The sequence below is a fragment of the Podarcis raffonei genome, chromosome 2, assembly GCF_027172205.1.
Source record: "Podarcis raffonei isolate rPodRaf1 chromosome 2, rPodRaf1.pri, whole genome shotgun sequence".
In the NCBI taxonomy this organism is placed as follows: domain Eukaryota; kingdom Metazoa; phylum Chordata; class Lepidosauria; order Squamata; family Lacertidae; genus Podarcis; species Podarcis raffonei.
In genome coordinates, this window is record NC_070603.1 from 43086546 (window position 1) to 43100067 (window position 13522).

At 41.1% G+C, this 13522-nt stretch overlaps 1 protein-coding gene across 7 annotated transcripts in view; it reads left to right on the plus strand.

Annotated features, from left to right (window-relative positions):
- Positions 1-13522, plus strand: part of BRD4 (bromodomain containing 4) — an 82556-nt gene that overhangs the window by 37381 nt on the left and 31653 nt on the right. For all 7 annotated transcript variants that reach the window (XM_053376255.1, XM_053376248.1, XM_053376254.1 and 4 more), the window contains 5 exons: positions 1998-2316; positions 4463-4600; positions 5447-5582; positions 6635-6924; positions 11108-11470. In XM_053376255.1, coding sequence (XP_053232230.1) covers positions 2032-2316; positions 4463-4600; positions 5447-5582; positions 6635-6924; positions 11108-11470 — 1212 coding nt within the window. In that variant the 5' untranslated portion in view covers positions 1998-2031. The remainder of the gene's footprint in view (positions 1-1997; positions 2317-4462; positions 4601-5446; positions 5583-6634; positions 6925-11107; positions 11471-13522) is intronic.

Below are 13522 nucleotides of genomic sequence, written 5' to 3' on the forward strand. Positions count from 1 at the left end.
GAGAATCCTGCTCAATCAGACCAAGGATCTATCTGATTCAGCTTCCTGTTTCCAACAGCAGCCAGCAACATCCTTTTCTTTCTTTCTTTCTTTCTTTCTTTCTTTCTTTCTTTCTTTGGTGAAAACTCAAGCAGCACATGAAGGCAACAGCTCTCTGCTATTGTTTGTTTCCCATAATTGCTATTTAAGGACATATGCAGTGTTTCTCAAACTTGGGCCCCCAGCTGTTGTTGGACTACAACTCCCATAATCCCTAGCTAGCAGAACCAGTAGTCAGGGATAATGGGAGTTGTAGTCCAACAACAGCTGGAGACCCAAGTTTGATAATTTTGTGTGGTAGAAAAAATTATAAATTAAATGACATGTGAATAAGTGCTTTAAAAAAACACTAAACCATTTTGAATCTACTGCCAGTTTAACCTAATGACTCTATTCTGGATTTTGAGAGGAGGAAAAACATCATTTGACATAGTGAAACCTTTTATAAACCTGTCCCACTGTAGCCACCCAAAAAGCCTGAAGCATTTTAGCCTTTCCGTGTAAGTGAGGGTGTTCTAACCTCCTAATCATTTTATTGCTTTTTCTTCATCTTTTCCAGTTCTAACCCTTTTGAGATGTGTTAACCAGAACTGAATACAATGTTCTGAATATGGCCAGTTTAACTTTAATGAACAATAGCTAAGTTTCCATTGTACAGGAGAAAAATTGAGATTTTTTGCCATGAGTAAACAACAGTCCAGAAAGAGGGAAGGGAAGAGCTATGCTCACTGCTAGTTGCAGCTGTTAAAAACTGTGCGACTTTGAATACAGATGTATTTTGTGGAAAATGTGGTATATAAATCAATTTACCACGACTATCCTGTGGCAATCATGAGGAGGACCTTTTCAATTGTGGCACTCACCCTTTCCTCTGAAATAGGACATGTGCCTACTGTTGGCTTTGGGCAGTTCCTAAAAACTTACCTTTTCTCCTAGGCCTTTACTGAGCATTAATACAGGTAGCTCCCCATTTACCTGGGGGTTGCGTTCCGAGGCACCGTGCACATCAGTAGGATGTGCAATAAGCTCACCCTGCTCCTAGCTGATGAGAAATGCAAAACCAGCTATACATGGCAGTAGCAGTAAGAAACAAGGGAAGCAGGGACACTCCATTGGCTCCACCGAAAGACAAGTTCCTTCCGGTTCCTCCTTTTCTCAACTTCTTCTGCCGGCAGCTATTCCATAAATTTTCTGCAGAGGGAGAGATGGAAAGCAGGACCACTCAGTCGACTCAGCTGAGACCAGTTCAATTTGGCTCCCTCTGTTCCTGAATTGTTTCCATTCCAGTTGGTCATTGAGGACTATTATGTACCTTTAAGAATTGTTTCCTGAACATGCTTGCCTTCCTCTTCCCTCCTCATTGTTTTCCTTTTGTGTCATTTCTTTTAGATTGCATGCCTGTGAGCAGAGACTGCCTTTTTTATTGATCTTATGTAGGCTACTCTGAAAGTCTTTTCATTTGAGGAGTGGGGTAAACATGCTTTAAAGGCATTTTTTGTGAAAGACTTTGAGTAACATCCAGCTATGGCATCCTGCTGATATTGTGAACTTGTGTAAAATAACTTCCCTTTCCTTTGCTTCTTTCTGTAGCCCCTTGTATGCTGCCAAAATCTGTTTCTGGGACTGGGGGAGTAGAAAGGAAGGTCCTGGCATGCCTGCTAGCACAGCGTTGGATCTTATTCATAGGGGAAATGTTTAGTAAAGTTTGGTGAAGAGAAAAGATGGATTATACTAGAAGACTCCACACCTGCTTTGTTCAGGGTACTCTGATGGTTTGGTTGCTTGCCTAGTGTAGGATTTCACAAAGTAAGAGGGTGGATCAAGCTACATACTTGTGTGGATGCATTTTTTTTTACTCTGTGCAAATGGAAGCAAGCACACAAAAAATATGTTTTGTGCACAAATGTGTAGTTAACCTTATCTGACCCATGTTTAATATTGTTGCATTTGCTTTACAGAGTGCCTAGTGGAGAATGCAATGGGATCAATAGCATGTCTGCGGAGAGTGGCCCTGGGACAAGACTGAGAAATTTACCAGTAATGGGGGATGGACTAGAAGCTACACAAATGTCTACAACACAGGCACAGGGCCAAACCCAACAAGGCAGTACTGCAGCTAATAACCCACCTCCACCAGAGACCTCAAATCCTAACAAACCCAAGCGTATGACCAACCAGCTGCAGTATCTGCTCAAAGTGGTGCTCAAGACACTATGGAAACATCAGTTTTCATGGCCTTTCCAGCAGCCTGTGGATGCTGTCAAACTAAACCTCCCTGTAAGTATAGACTTAAGAGAATTAAAGGAGCAGCAATGTATCTTATCATTTAGTGGTGTGAGAGGGCAAGGGGTGGGATGCTTGTGGAAGATGGGAGGTGAGGAGCAACCCAAAGGTGGAAAAAAATGTGTGTGGCAGCGGAATTGCCTAGGGGGTCAACAGGAGAGGAATAGAAATGTAGTTTCACGAGGACAGAAATAAACATAAACGTTAGAGTTTCTTCAGAAGTGTTGAAGGGACTGGGAACAGGACTAAAGAAAGCATGCGGTCAGCTGAGATTCTAAAGTACTGAATATTATAGGACAAAGGGGCATCAAATGGGCCTACAGTAAAGTGAGGAAAATAAGACATATAATAGGGAGTAAGGAGTAGGCATGTGGGTGGGGAGAAAATGAAGCATGAGAGCAACATATGTTATGCTCAATGAGCTAAATTTCATGGGAAGGATGCTTGATACAGCTGGAAGGTGAAGAAGGGCTATCATCTGGTGTGCCCATCCATATTTTCAGTCGCCATTGCGGGTTCCCAACATCTCTCCCCGTATTGTGTATCTAATGTAGACATAATTCCCCTGGGTAGGAGTTGTATCACTTTGGGCTCTATATAGCAGATAGCACAGCATTTGTTTTCAATTAATTAATTAATTGTGGCAGCAACATTTATTTGGATGGTAAGGTTATTTTATAATTATTGTATGGGAGTATTTTTATTTGCTTGATGCTTAGCTTTCCTTGTATCAAACCTAAATAATTGCTTTGGTTGGCAAATGGGAAGTTTTATTTTCATGTTTAGTTTTTGAGAAAGTACCTTCCTTCTTCTGATACCTTGTTAATACTTGGCTTAGATTTGCTATGCCTCCATTATTTATCTTGGTTATCCAAAGGGTTCTTCTGTGGAAAATCTGAAAATAAGACCTCAAAGTCTACTCACTAGCTAACCAACAGGCCATAGTAATGTGGACACTGATATGCTGCTGCCCCACCACTCAGAGACCATTTTATTCAGCTGTATTACTTAAGCGGTGTGACAGAAATCTTGCAAGCTGTTTGAAACAACATTCCTTTGTTGGAGCACTCCTAAATAGATTTCTCTGCATGCTTGGCCAGTGGTCAGCTTGTATTCTTCCTAGTCAGGATATTAGGTTGATTTTAAGAACTGTGATGGCCAGTGTACCTATCCTGATTTCATGGGCCTGATCCACATCATTCCTGTGCTGCACGGCACTGCATGGTGCTACAGGGATGCTTCTGCCCATGAAATTATTGAAAATTTGTGTTGCCAAAGAAAGAACAATTAAATGGCTCCCAGAGCCCATTGGAAATATTACAGAGCATGCTTACAGGGTTACTTCATTCCCTGACTACTAAAGCTATATATGCAGTTCAGGCAAATCCCTGTCTTTCAGTATGTCCTGTTGTTAAAGACTAGCTAACTAAACTGGTGGTCTGAAAAGAGAGCTATTGACAGGAATTGTGAACTGCAGCCCCAGAATCCTTCCCAACATTAGAAATGTTTTAAAAGTTCTGGTTTACATTGTTTACTGGGTGCAGGTGCCTTACTTTGTTTGAGCAGTCAGCTGATGGTTTTCCATATTAATTGTTGTGAAATTTGGGCTCTTTTGGCCATTAGGTGTGTGTCTGTCCTTTACATTAAAAGTCTGTTTTAAACCCAGCATCACAGTAACTGAGGCTTGAACTAGATAGGAATATGTCTTGCCTTTGGTTAAAAGTAGCTATGGAGGGATAAGGATTTGAAATGGGGTTTTTTTACCCATGTGCCCCCACACCAGTCCCCCAATGGATGTTGCATCTGAAGTTGCTATTAGCCACAAAGGGTGTAAAAGATGTGAATAATATAGCACTAACGTGTCTGACTGTGTAGAAGCAGTTATAAATAGATATTACAATAGCTAAGGATTAAAAGGTTGAATGATTTCCCTCTTTGCCAGTTGTTTTGATAAGACTTTGAATGCTTCTAGGTTTAAAATTATTTTATCTTCTAGACATTGTTACTAAATATGTTGACATATTAATTAGTAGAGTTGGGACAGAGAGAAAAATGTTAAACTTTTCTACCTGAAAGGTTTGAATGCAGTACGCCTGGTAAAATTTTCAGTTATAATAATTAATCTTCTCTGTTGCCACAGGATTATTATAAAATTATTAAAACTCCTATGGATATGGGAACAATAAGGAAACGCTTGGAGAATAACTACTACTGGAATGCTCAAGAATGTATCCAGGACTTCAATACAATGTTTACAAACTGCTATATCTATAATAAGGTACATTTTCTTCATATATTTGGGCTTTCAAATGATGTGTCTGTGACGTTGCATGAGACTTTCTCTCATGCAACAGTACTTTCCTTCTTCTACCTGCCCTAGAAGCAACATTTCTTTTAAAATATATTCTTTATATAGAGAAGATAAAATTCTTCACTTTTTAACAGTTTTCAGAATTGAGATTTAAAACAAGCAGGTTCCAAATGTTTAACTCTGATTAACTTGTCTGCCTTGAGATTTTTTTAAAACAACAACAAAAAGAAACAAGATATAAATCTCTACAACAGAACAATATTATTGAATCCATTTCAAAAGCAGATATAAGTGTGTATGTTACTTTAGTTATATAATGAAATACAGTGAGTTGGGGGGGGCGAGAGCTGTATGCTGGCAAATACTTGAAATGGCCAAATTTGATTTGGAAAAGTCAAGTAGAATCTAGAAGTGACTACATTAGACACAGTGTAGAATATGATGTGGTTAAAGGGAACCAGAAGCCACAGGGCTTTTAATGAAAGCGTGCAGCTTGGAAATTGCAATCTAAAAGCTCCGCATGACGTCTTAAGATCACATTGCAATAAATACATCCGTATCAAGGGCTGTGTCCAGTCTTCATCTTAGGTAGAATAGACCTGTTGAAATTTATAGACACGATTAACTTAGGTCCATTAATTTCAGTGGGTTTGCTTTGAATAGAATTTGGAAACAACCCCAGAACATGGCATCCAACACATCCAGGTGTCATTGATACGAATTAGGCAGATTTATTGCCACGTCATTCTGTTATTTCCATGCTATCGCAGAGTTATGAATGAGTGTAACCTCTTACATTTTTTGTTTGTTCAGCCAGGGGATGATATTGTTTTAATGGCAGAAGCTCTAGAAAAACTTTTTCTGCAGAAAATATCTGAAATGACACAGGAAGAAACTGAAATTGTTATAGTCCAGACAAAAGGAAGAGGACGGGGGAAGAAGGAAACAGGTACTGATATTGGGATTGCCCATTCAGTTTGCAGGTGTTTTTTTTCTTTTGTACTAGCCACTGTCATTACTTGTGTATTTGAATAGGGTGGATTAGCTTGTACTTGAAAGGAACTTGAGTTTGTGTGTGTGTGTGTTTCATGTACCTACAGTATCCAAGAGAATTACCTAGGGTCAGCAAGTAACAATGCAGAAACATCTCTTAAACAAAGCATTGACATCAACCACTCCCTTTGTCTTGGGGTGGGGGGGGGCAGAATCTATCCCTGCTAATAGGCTCTCAGCCTGGGAAAGTGGAGTATAGAAATCACTTTCTTTAGTTTTCCAATGTACAGGGTAACAATACTTCCCATGCCTCTCCCCCAACAAACCAAAAACTATCCAAATAGAAGGCTGTCACTTTAAGAAGAGGTAGGAATCAGTATCTCCAAATTCATGTACAGCTTAGCCCCAAAACATCAATCTCTATAAAGAAAGGAAAAACAGTAACACGGGTAAGCAAAAATTCATTATTATTTTTTTGGGGGGGGGATATGCCCTGCACCCCAAAGGCAGTCCCAGAAATAGCCACAGCAGTCACTGTTGCTCAGCTGATGATAATGAGCCAGGTAATGAGGCTCCCAGTCACACAGCCAGTCTATTTGCCCACCTCCCTCCAGCGCCTGCAAGGCATAGCATTGGTTTCTCCTGGAGGCGCAGAAGGCCTCCAGCAGCCTCCAGCTTTGTCCACACTCAACCATTCTTGCTCAAAGTCCTTGAGCAAGCAGGTCTAGCTTAAATAAATAAAAATAAATAAATAAACCAGTTCTGGAAGGAGCACTGAGAATGGTCAGCCTGTTGCGCAGCCAGCTGAAGATAATGAACCAGGTAACTAGGCTATCAGCCAGCTGAAGATAATGAGCCTGGTAACAAGGCTTTCAATTTCACAGCCTCTTGATTTGCCTACATCTCCCCAGCATTTCCATGGCATAGCAGTGATTTCTCCTGCAGGGGGTTTTGCATGTGTTGAGGTTTGCTGGGTACATCACATGACTATGCTTCCTTTTCTAACAGTTACATCCAAGGCTGGAGCATCAACGGTACAGAATACAACTCAAGCATCATCCCCACCACAGACGCAGGCTTCACAGCCAAATCCTCAGCCGGTGCAAACAACTCATTCCTTTCCTTCTGTGACCCCTGACCACATTGTCCAGACGCCATTACCAACGCTGGTGCCTCCCCAGCTTCCCCCACCACCACCTCCCCAGCCTCCTCCTCCCCCTCCCCCTCCTTCAGCTTCTGTCCCCCAGCCCATTCAAACACACCAACCAATTATCCCAACTGCTGCACAGCCCATGAAGGTGAGTAAATTACAGCTTTGCTCTTTTGTTTCATTATGGCAAGTGACAGTTTTAGATGAATAGGTGAAATGGCTTGCCAAAAGCTATATTGATCGAGGGCATATTTCTGCTTAAGGTTCTCTCACTACATTCTTGCAGAGTTAGGACTTGCCCCCATTTAAATTTTGTTTGCTTGTAATCTTCTACCTCTGAAGGTTAGAGAGCAGGGTTATTTTAGAATATATGTTGTGCTTGTAGAAGACCCAAGTTCTATCCTTGGTATGTCTCCTTTGGGTCGGGAAAGAATTCTGCATGAGACCAGTGGGAGCGGTTGAATCTCAGTGATAGAGCCCATCCTTTGCATTCAGAAGGTTCCAGGTTCAGTTCCTGGTATCTCTAGGTAGGGCTGGGAAAGACTCTTTTTAAAATTTTTTAATTTGTTTAATCATTTTTTCAATACAAACATCCCGCAAAAGAGACATACAACAAAAACCATAATAACACAATTTGACAATTCAGATTTGAATACAGTGATATACCTATGACTACACCTTTTAAAACAATATTTTCCCACCTCTCTCTCCTCCCCCTACTTCCCACCACCATCTGCCTTATCGCTTAAATATTAGTTCCAGATTTCTTCATATTTATCCATTCTTATTTTGTGTCGACATGCAATTTGTTTGTATGTAGCTAATCTGTCCATATTATCAATCATGTGCTCAATGAAATCTTTTTGCGGCTCTTCCAATTCATCAAAATAAGGTTTTTTGCTTCTAATATAGCACGATACATCCATTTATTTATTTTTTGACCCCTTGAAATCTCCCATGTTTCCAGAATATAATTTAGAATTAAATTCAGTTCCTCTAAATAACAATTTCTTTTTATTACTCTTGCTATAAATATCCTCACCTCACACCAAAATGATCTTATCAGGCAGTTAATCAACATATGTACTAAGTTCGCCTTTTTACTCCCACATCTCCAGCAGTTGTCTGCACTTGTTATTTTCTTCTGGTATAGTTTTTCTGGAGTCCAGTGGACTCTGAATATTATTTTCTGTTGAATAAGTCTTAATCTTAGATCCATAGAGGCCATTTCTGTTGATTTTATACTTGACTCCCATATATCATTTGTTATCTGTACCCCTAACTCTTCACTCCACTTTTGTCTTATCATATTCTAAATCATATTTCTTCCTGTTGAGTAGGGTTTTATATAGTGCAAGTGTAGAGTTTTTGTTTTCGTTGCAGAGATTAAATCTTGTAGTAGCGTGGGTGTTTCCAATGCTGCTATAGCATCAGGGCCAAACTGCATTTCCAACATATGTTTCAATTGGATGTATTGCCATTGTGTTTCACTGGTTAATCCATACTTTACTTGGGAAAAGACCCTTGACAGAAACCCCGGAGAGCCTCTGCCAGACAGTGTGGACAATTCTTGGCTAGATTGTCCAATAGTATGACTCCTATGTTCCTAAATGGAGGCATGAATAATTGTCAGTGCTGGGCTGAATGAATCATTGTACTGACTTGGTAAAAGAGAAAACTTATATTATTATATATCTTTCTCTTAAAGTTGATTCCCCCTTCCCCCCAATAGTGTACCCATGCTGAGAGTCACTTCACAAATCTCATTTTACACAAACTAGTAAGCTGCAATTGGCTGGGCATTTCTGCTACGTGTGCACATTCTTAAAATTGTGTGTTTCCCGTATAAAGCATGAAGGAACCTTGAGCTTTCCCTGGAAATAAAGTGGTTGAAATGTCCTCTGCTACCTTCCTAGAACATCTTTTAAAAATCTTTGAGAGAAATGTGTAACTGTGCAGTCTCACTGTCCCAGGTAAGTCAGCTTGAGCTAAGTAATGCGACACCCATGAACCAGGTGCAATATGTACTCCCTCAGGTGGAAGCCATGTTTTGTACCATGAGGAACCGAAAAGCAAAAGTGGTGTAAAGTCCGATTAATACAGCCACTAGATGATGTATTTGATGGCTAAATGTAGACGTTAGTGGTTAGCACAGGTTTTTATATTGGTGTGGTCGTTGCATGGGAAATTGCCCCTCTTTAGTGTGATACAGTTTTAGCCTCTCCAGTGCAGATTCTTAGATATTTGATTCCTATCATTGGTCAGGTCAGTACTGAGGTTTGACCCTTGTTTTTCACCTCTCTCTTTTACATGGAGCTTGCAAGTGAAAACCAGATCTTCCTACTACAGATAACAATTACAACATTTCTAAATGTACTTATTAGGGAATAAGCTCTATTAAGCACAGTAGGACTTACTTCTGAGTAAACTTGGATAGGATTGTGGTGAGTGTTTTGTAAAGGTAGATATAGGTAACATGATTTTTAGACAACTATGCTTTTCTCAGTTTCAAAACTGGGTATTCAAATTTTTCATCTTGAACAGCACCATTCCAAACAGCATTCAGGTGAAATGAACCTGTAATGAATTCAATTCTCAAAATGTGATGTTTTCATGTCATCAGTTCAGAAACTCTTATCATGTAAACTTAGTACTATTGGGGAGGAAATTAAAACATTCATTTTAAGTGGGCAGCATAAGCTGTCTGTTTAATGTAGCACTTTAGAGTGTTTGCATTGTTTCACGTGCATTATCTAAGTCAGGGGTCCTCAAACTATGGTCAAATCCAGCTCGCCTGGGTCCCAAACCCGGCCCACCCGGCCATTGCAGAACCCGCCTCCGTCTTAATTTTTCTAGTTCCGACTTCGGGCGCAGCTGGAGGGCCTAGTAAGTGGGGCGCCGCTGGGCAGCAAAGGACGAGTCCTTCCCAAGAGAGAGGGGCTCCAGCAGGGGTTCTCGTTCCTTCCCTGCCCCAGAGACAGGCTCTTCTTGGCGTGCCTTTCCCCCTCTTGCCCCTCTGAAATCTCTTAGGGGCGGGAAGCAAGAGGCGCGCTGCCCTGGACCCAGCTGCAGCTCCCTTAGTTCCCACTCGCAGGCGTGGCCAGCCTTGAGTCACGTGCAATTAACGCTTCCCCACGTTCCTCTTGGACTCTGTGTCTCCCTGCCTTGTGAGTGCTATGGGGGAGGCTCCTCGGAGGCAGTCGACGAAACCCATCGGCGCACAGGTTTCTCCTTTTTGCCCCTCCCGGGCGTTTGTGTGGGAAGAGGTGTGCATGGACAGACCTGTTCTGTAACAATCCTGCCTCCTTTGTTTTTCCTGTTTTTTTGGGCACTACAAATAAAATATGTGCAGTGTGTATAGGAATTCGTTCATATTTTTTTCAAACTATAGTCCGGCCTCCAACAGTGTCTGAGGGACAGTGAACTGGCCCCCTGTTTAAAAATTTTGAACAAGGTATTACGACCCCCTAATTACAGATGAGAAGCAGAGACTACGGTGCAAGTGTGGGGAATCTTGTTCAGCCCAAGGGCTGCATTCCTCATGAGCAATCTTTTGGGGGCCATATGGTGGTGGTGGTAGATGGGGCCAAGGAAAAGGTGGGCATAGCAACAGACATGACTCTAAACTCTGTATAATGGGCTGCATTCCAGCCAAAAGCTTCCACGCACACACATGTTGTCCTTCCAGGCAAGCATAGTCCAAGGACATTCCACACAAACAAAAGCTGACAAGGGTGCAGAGTAAGTCCAGTGAGGAGGCGTGGCCTGGGAAAGTCCCACAGTCCAGATAGAGAGGCCAGGAGGGCCTTACGTTCCCCGCACCTCACGTAATGGCTTAAGGCCACCTAGTGAATTTATGGCTAAGACGAAGATTTGAACCAGGGGCTTCATGGCACACAGCTACACTGCTGATTCCCCTATTTCACTACACTGGATATTAAGATTTTTATGTGATTTTTAACTGTTTCTCTTTTTTCCGTAAACTTGATACTTAGGTTGAATTATATACTTGGCCTAACTATAGTTAAGCAGACATATTTTCTAGAAATCAAAAGTGAGGCAAGGGTTAAGAGCTACCTTTGAGAGATGACTCTGCATGTTCTTTTCTCTTCGTTTTTCTTTAGCTTTTATCTTATTGTATCATAAAAAGCTTTATTAAAATCTTATGGGGGAAAAGTGAACCTTTTCCAATGCCATTTTTGTGGGAAGTGTTTGTGATGGTGTTTTCCCCTTCTTATGCGGAGCATTTACTCAGTTGTGAGGATTTCACTTGATCCTATCTAGCCAGTACAAGTAACAGAAGGCTACATAGTGTCTGCTTGCTTTTGCAGACAAAAAAAGGCGTGAAGAGGAAAGCAGACACTACAACTCCAACAACAATAGACCCGGTTCATGAGTCCTCATCACTGCCCACAGAACCCAAGGCTGCCAAGACAGGTCCACGAAGAGAAAGCCGACCAGTGAAGCCGCCTAAGAAGGATGTTCCAGACTCTCAGCAGCATGTAGTAGAGAAGAGTAGCAGTAATAAAGTGTCAGAGCAATTAAAATATTGTAGTGGCATCATAAAAGAGATGTTTGCTAAGAAGCATGCTGCCTACGCCTGGCCCTTCTACAAACCTGTGGATGTGGAAGCACTTGGGCTTCATGATTACCGTGATATCATTAAGCATCCCATGGATCTGAGCACAATTAAAGTAAGTGTAGTTTTAAGCTGTGCATGTAGTCTTCTCTGAAAGCCAATACCCACACATTTATACACCTTGTAAGTTATGAAGGAACCGTACCTTTGTTTGCTTGCTTGTGCAAACATGTGCTTGTTTACTGTGTAACTTTAAAATGTTGCTAGACTCCCAGCTCCCATCATCCCTAACCCTTGGCTTTGCTGGTTGAGACTGACAGGAGTTTGATTTCATCAATATCTGGAATGTGAGGATCATCTGTTTATATTATTGTTTGTGGATAGGAAGGCTTGATTTCTGATTTTGTAGTTCCTCTGGTTTAGACAAGTATTCTTGGCCCTTTTGTCCAGTTACAGTATTTTCAACTTAATTTCCACTAGAAGGGACGGTTTGATTTTGGTTGTTGGATGCAAAAACAACTATGTATGCTGGTCTGTGAAAAATCTAGGTGCAGTTAGATGCACAAATCTTGCTTAACCTTGGATATCTACAGAGGATGCAAAATGTAGCAGTGAAAGTGACTAGCTTTTCTTCTTCCTCTTCAGCAAGTCCAAAGTACTATCCTTACTGTGGAGGTGACACTAGCAAGTGATTAAGAAACCATTGGCAGTTTTCATCTTACAGTGAAAGAGCTTCTCCCTATAGTCAGACTTCTCAGCTTCACCGCAAATAGGTTATTAATTTCATATCAATTTCAGTCCCACCATGAAGGGACTTCTCCTATTTGTAGCCTTTGCTCAGAGTTAGTATGCTGCTACCATAGGACTTTCCAGAACCAGCAGCAAATGTGCAAGCACTTGTACTACCAGGGTGGATCTGGGGGACAGTTTTCTTGGCAGGGAGAGCACAGATGCTCAGAAGGTGTTCCAGAGCTCACCGTCAATTAATATACAATGTCATGAGGTAGCACAGTGGGAAAGCTATGTAGTTAGAAATCAACAAAATAGGTTTTGTACACCTGTTAGGCAGAAAATAATGGCAACTTTCTCGATGGAATAGAAAAGGGAAAAGTAGAAAGATGATTAGATGATGCCTCACTAATGAGTTGAAAGGCTGAATAGGATTTAAAGCTGTATAGGACTCTGATGACACATGTTCAGTACTAATACATAATAATAAGACTTGCGACAAAATGTTGCCATGTAGAATGCTCCTTTTTAGGGTTCAAGCCATACTTTCTATGATATAGCACAACTATGGTAAAGTAGTCACCATCCCCATCTAATGGGTATACCACATTGTCATATACTCAAAGGGTACGTACCAAGACAAGTATGGGTCAAGTCCAAAAGCAGAAACTACAAGTCTGAATAGCCATAGGCATGTAATGTGATGAAATACAGGTAGATGGTTGGATTTTAAGCATTAGAGGGCCAGAAGCAGAATTAAATGGTCATAGCCATTCAGAGAGTCAGTTTCTGAAGGATAATATAGGTGAGGCACAAGAGTTTGTTCTTAGCAGAGTTGCTCAGACTGGAGCCATACATAAGGACTTATTTAATGCCAGTAGCACCATTATTGGCTTCCAAGCTCAGCTATTTCATCTACAGTTTCTCTTTCTGTGCTATCAGGGCAACACTGCAGCAACTAAGTTTGACAGTCATTTCATCCATAAGAATTGGGGGGGGGGGTTTCGTTTTGGTTACTCCACTGACCTTCATTGGCTGTGCTACTTATATAGAAATTAATACAGGAAGAAATTCTTCTGGCTTTTTCTTTGTCAGGTTCAGCTTAGGGCTGTGGAGTTCCTAGTTGGTCACCTTGTCTGTGCCTAAGGCTTTGCTGTGTGGAAGTGGGGAATGAGGATGAACTACAGAGAAGTAAACATTTTCTGTTTTTGTAAACCAGGCTTCTTGTCAGAGCTACAGGTCTGCTTTTAAAAGTAATTATTAAGACAGATTTGATGTGGAGAGGGGGAATAAATTAATTGAATCTTGTTAATAATTTTTGTGCAGAAAGGATAGGTAGGTGGAGGAATAAATTTGCTAAAGGGAAAAGAGGATGGATTGATGCAAAAGAGTTTCTTCATAAGTTAGACTTCCAGGGGGTGGTAGGACACACCAACAT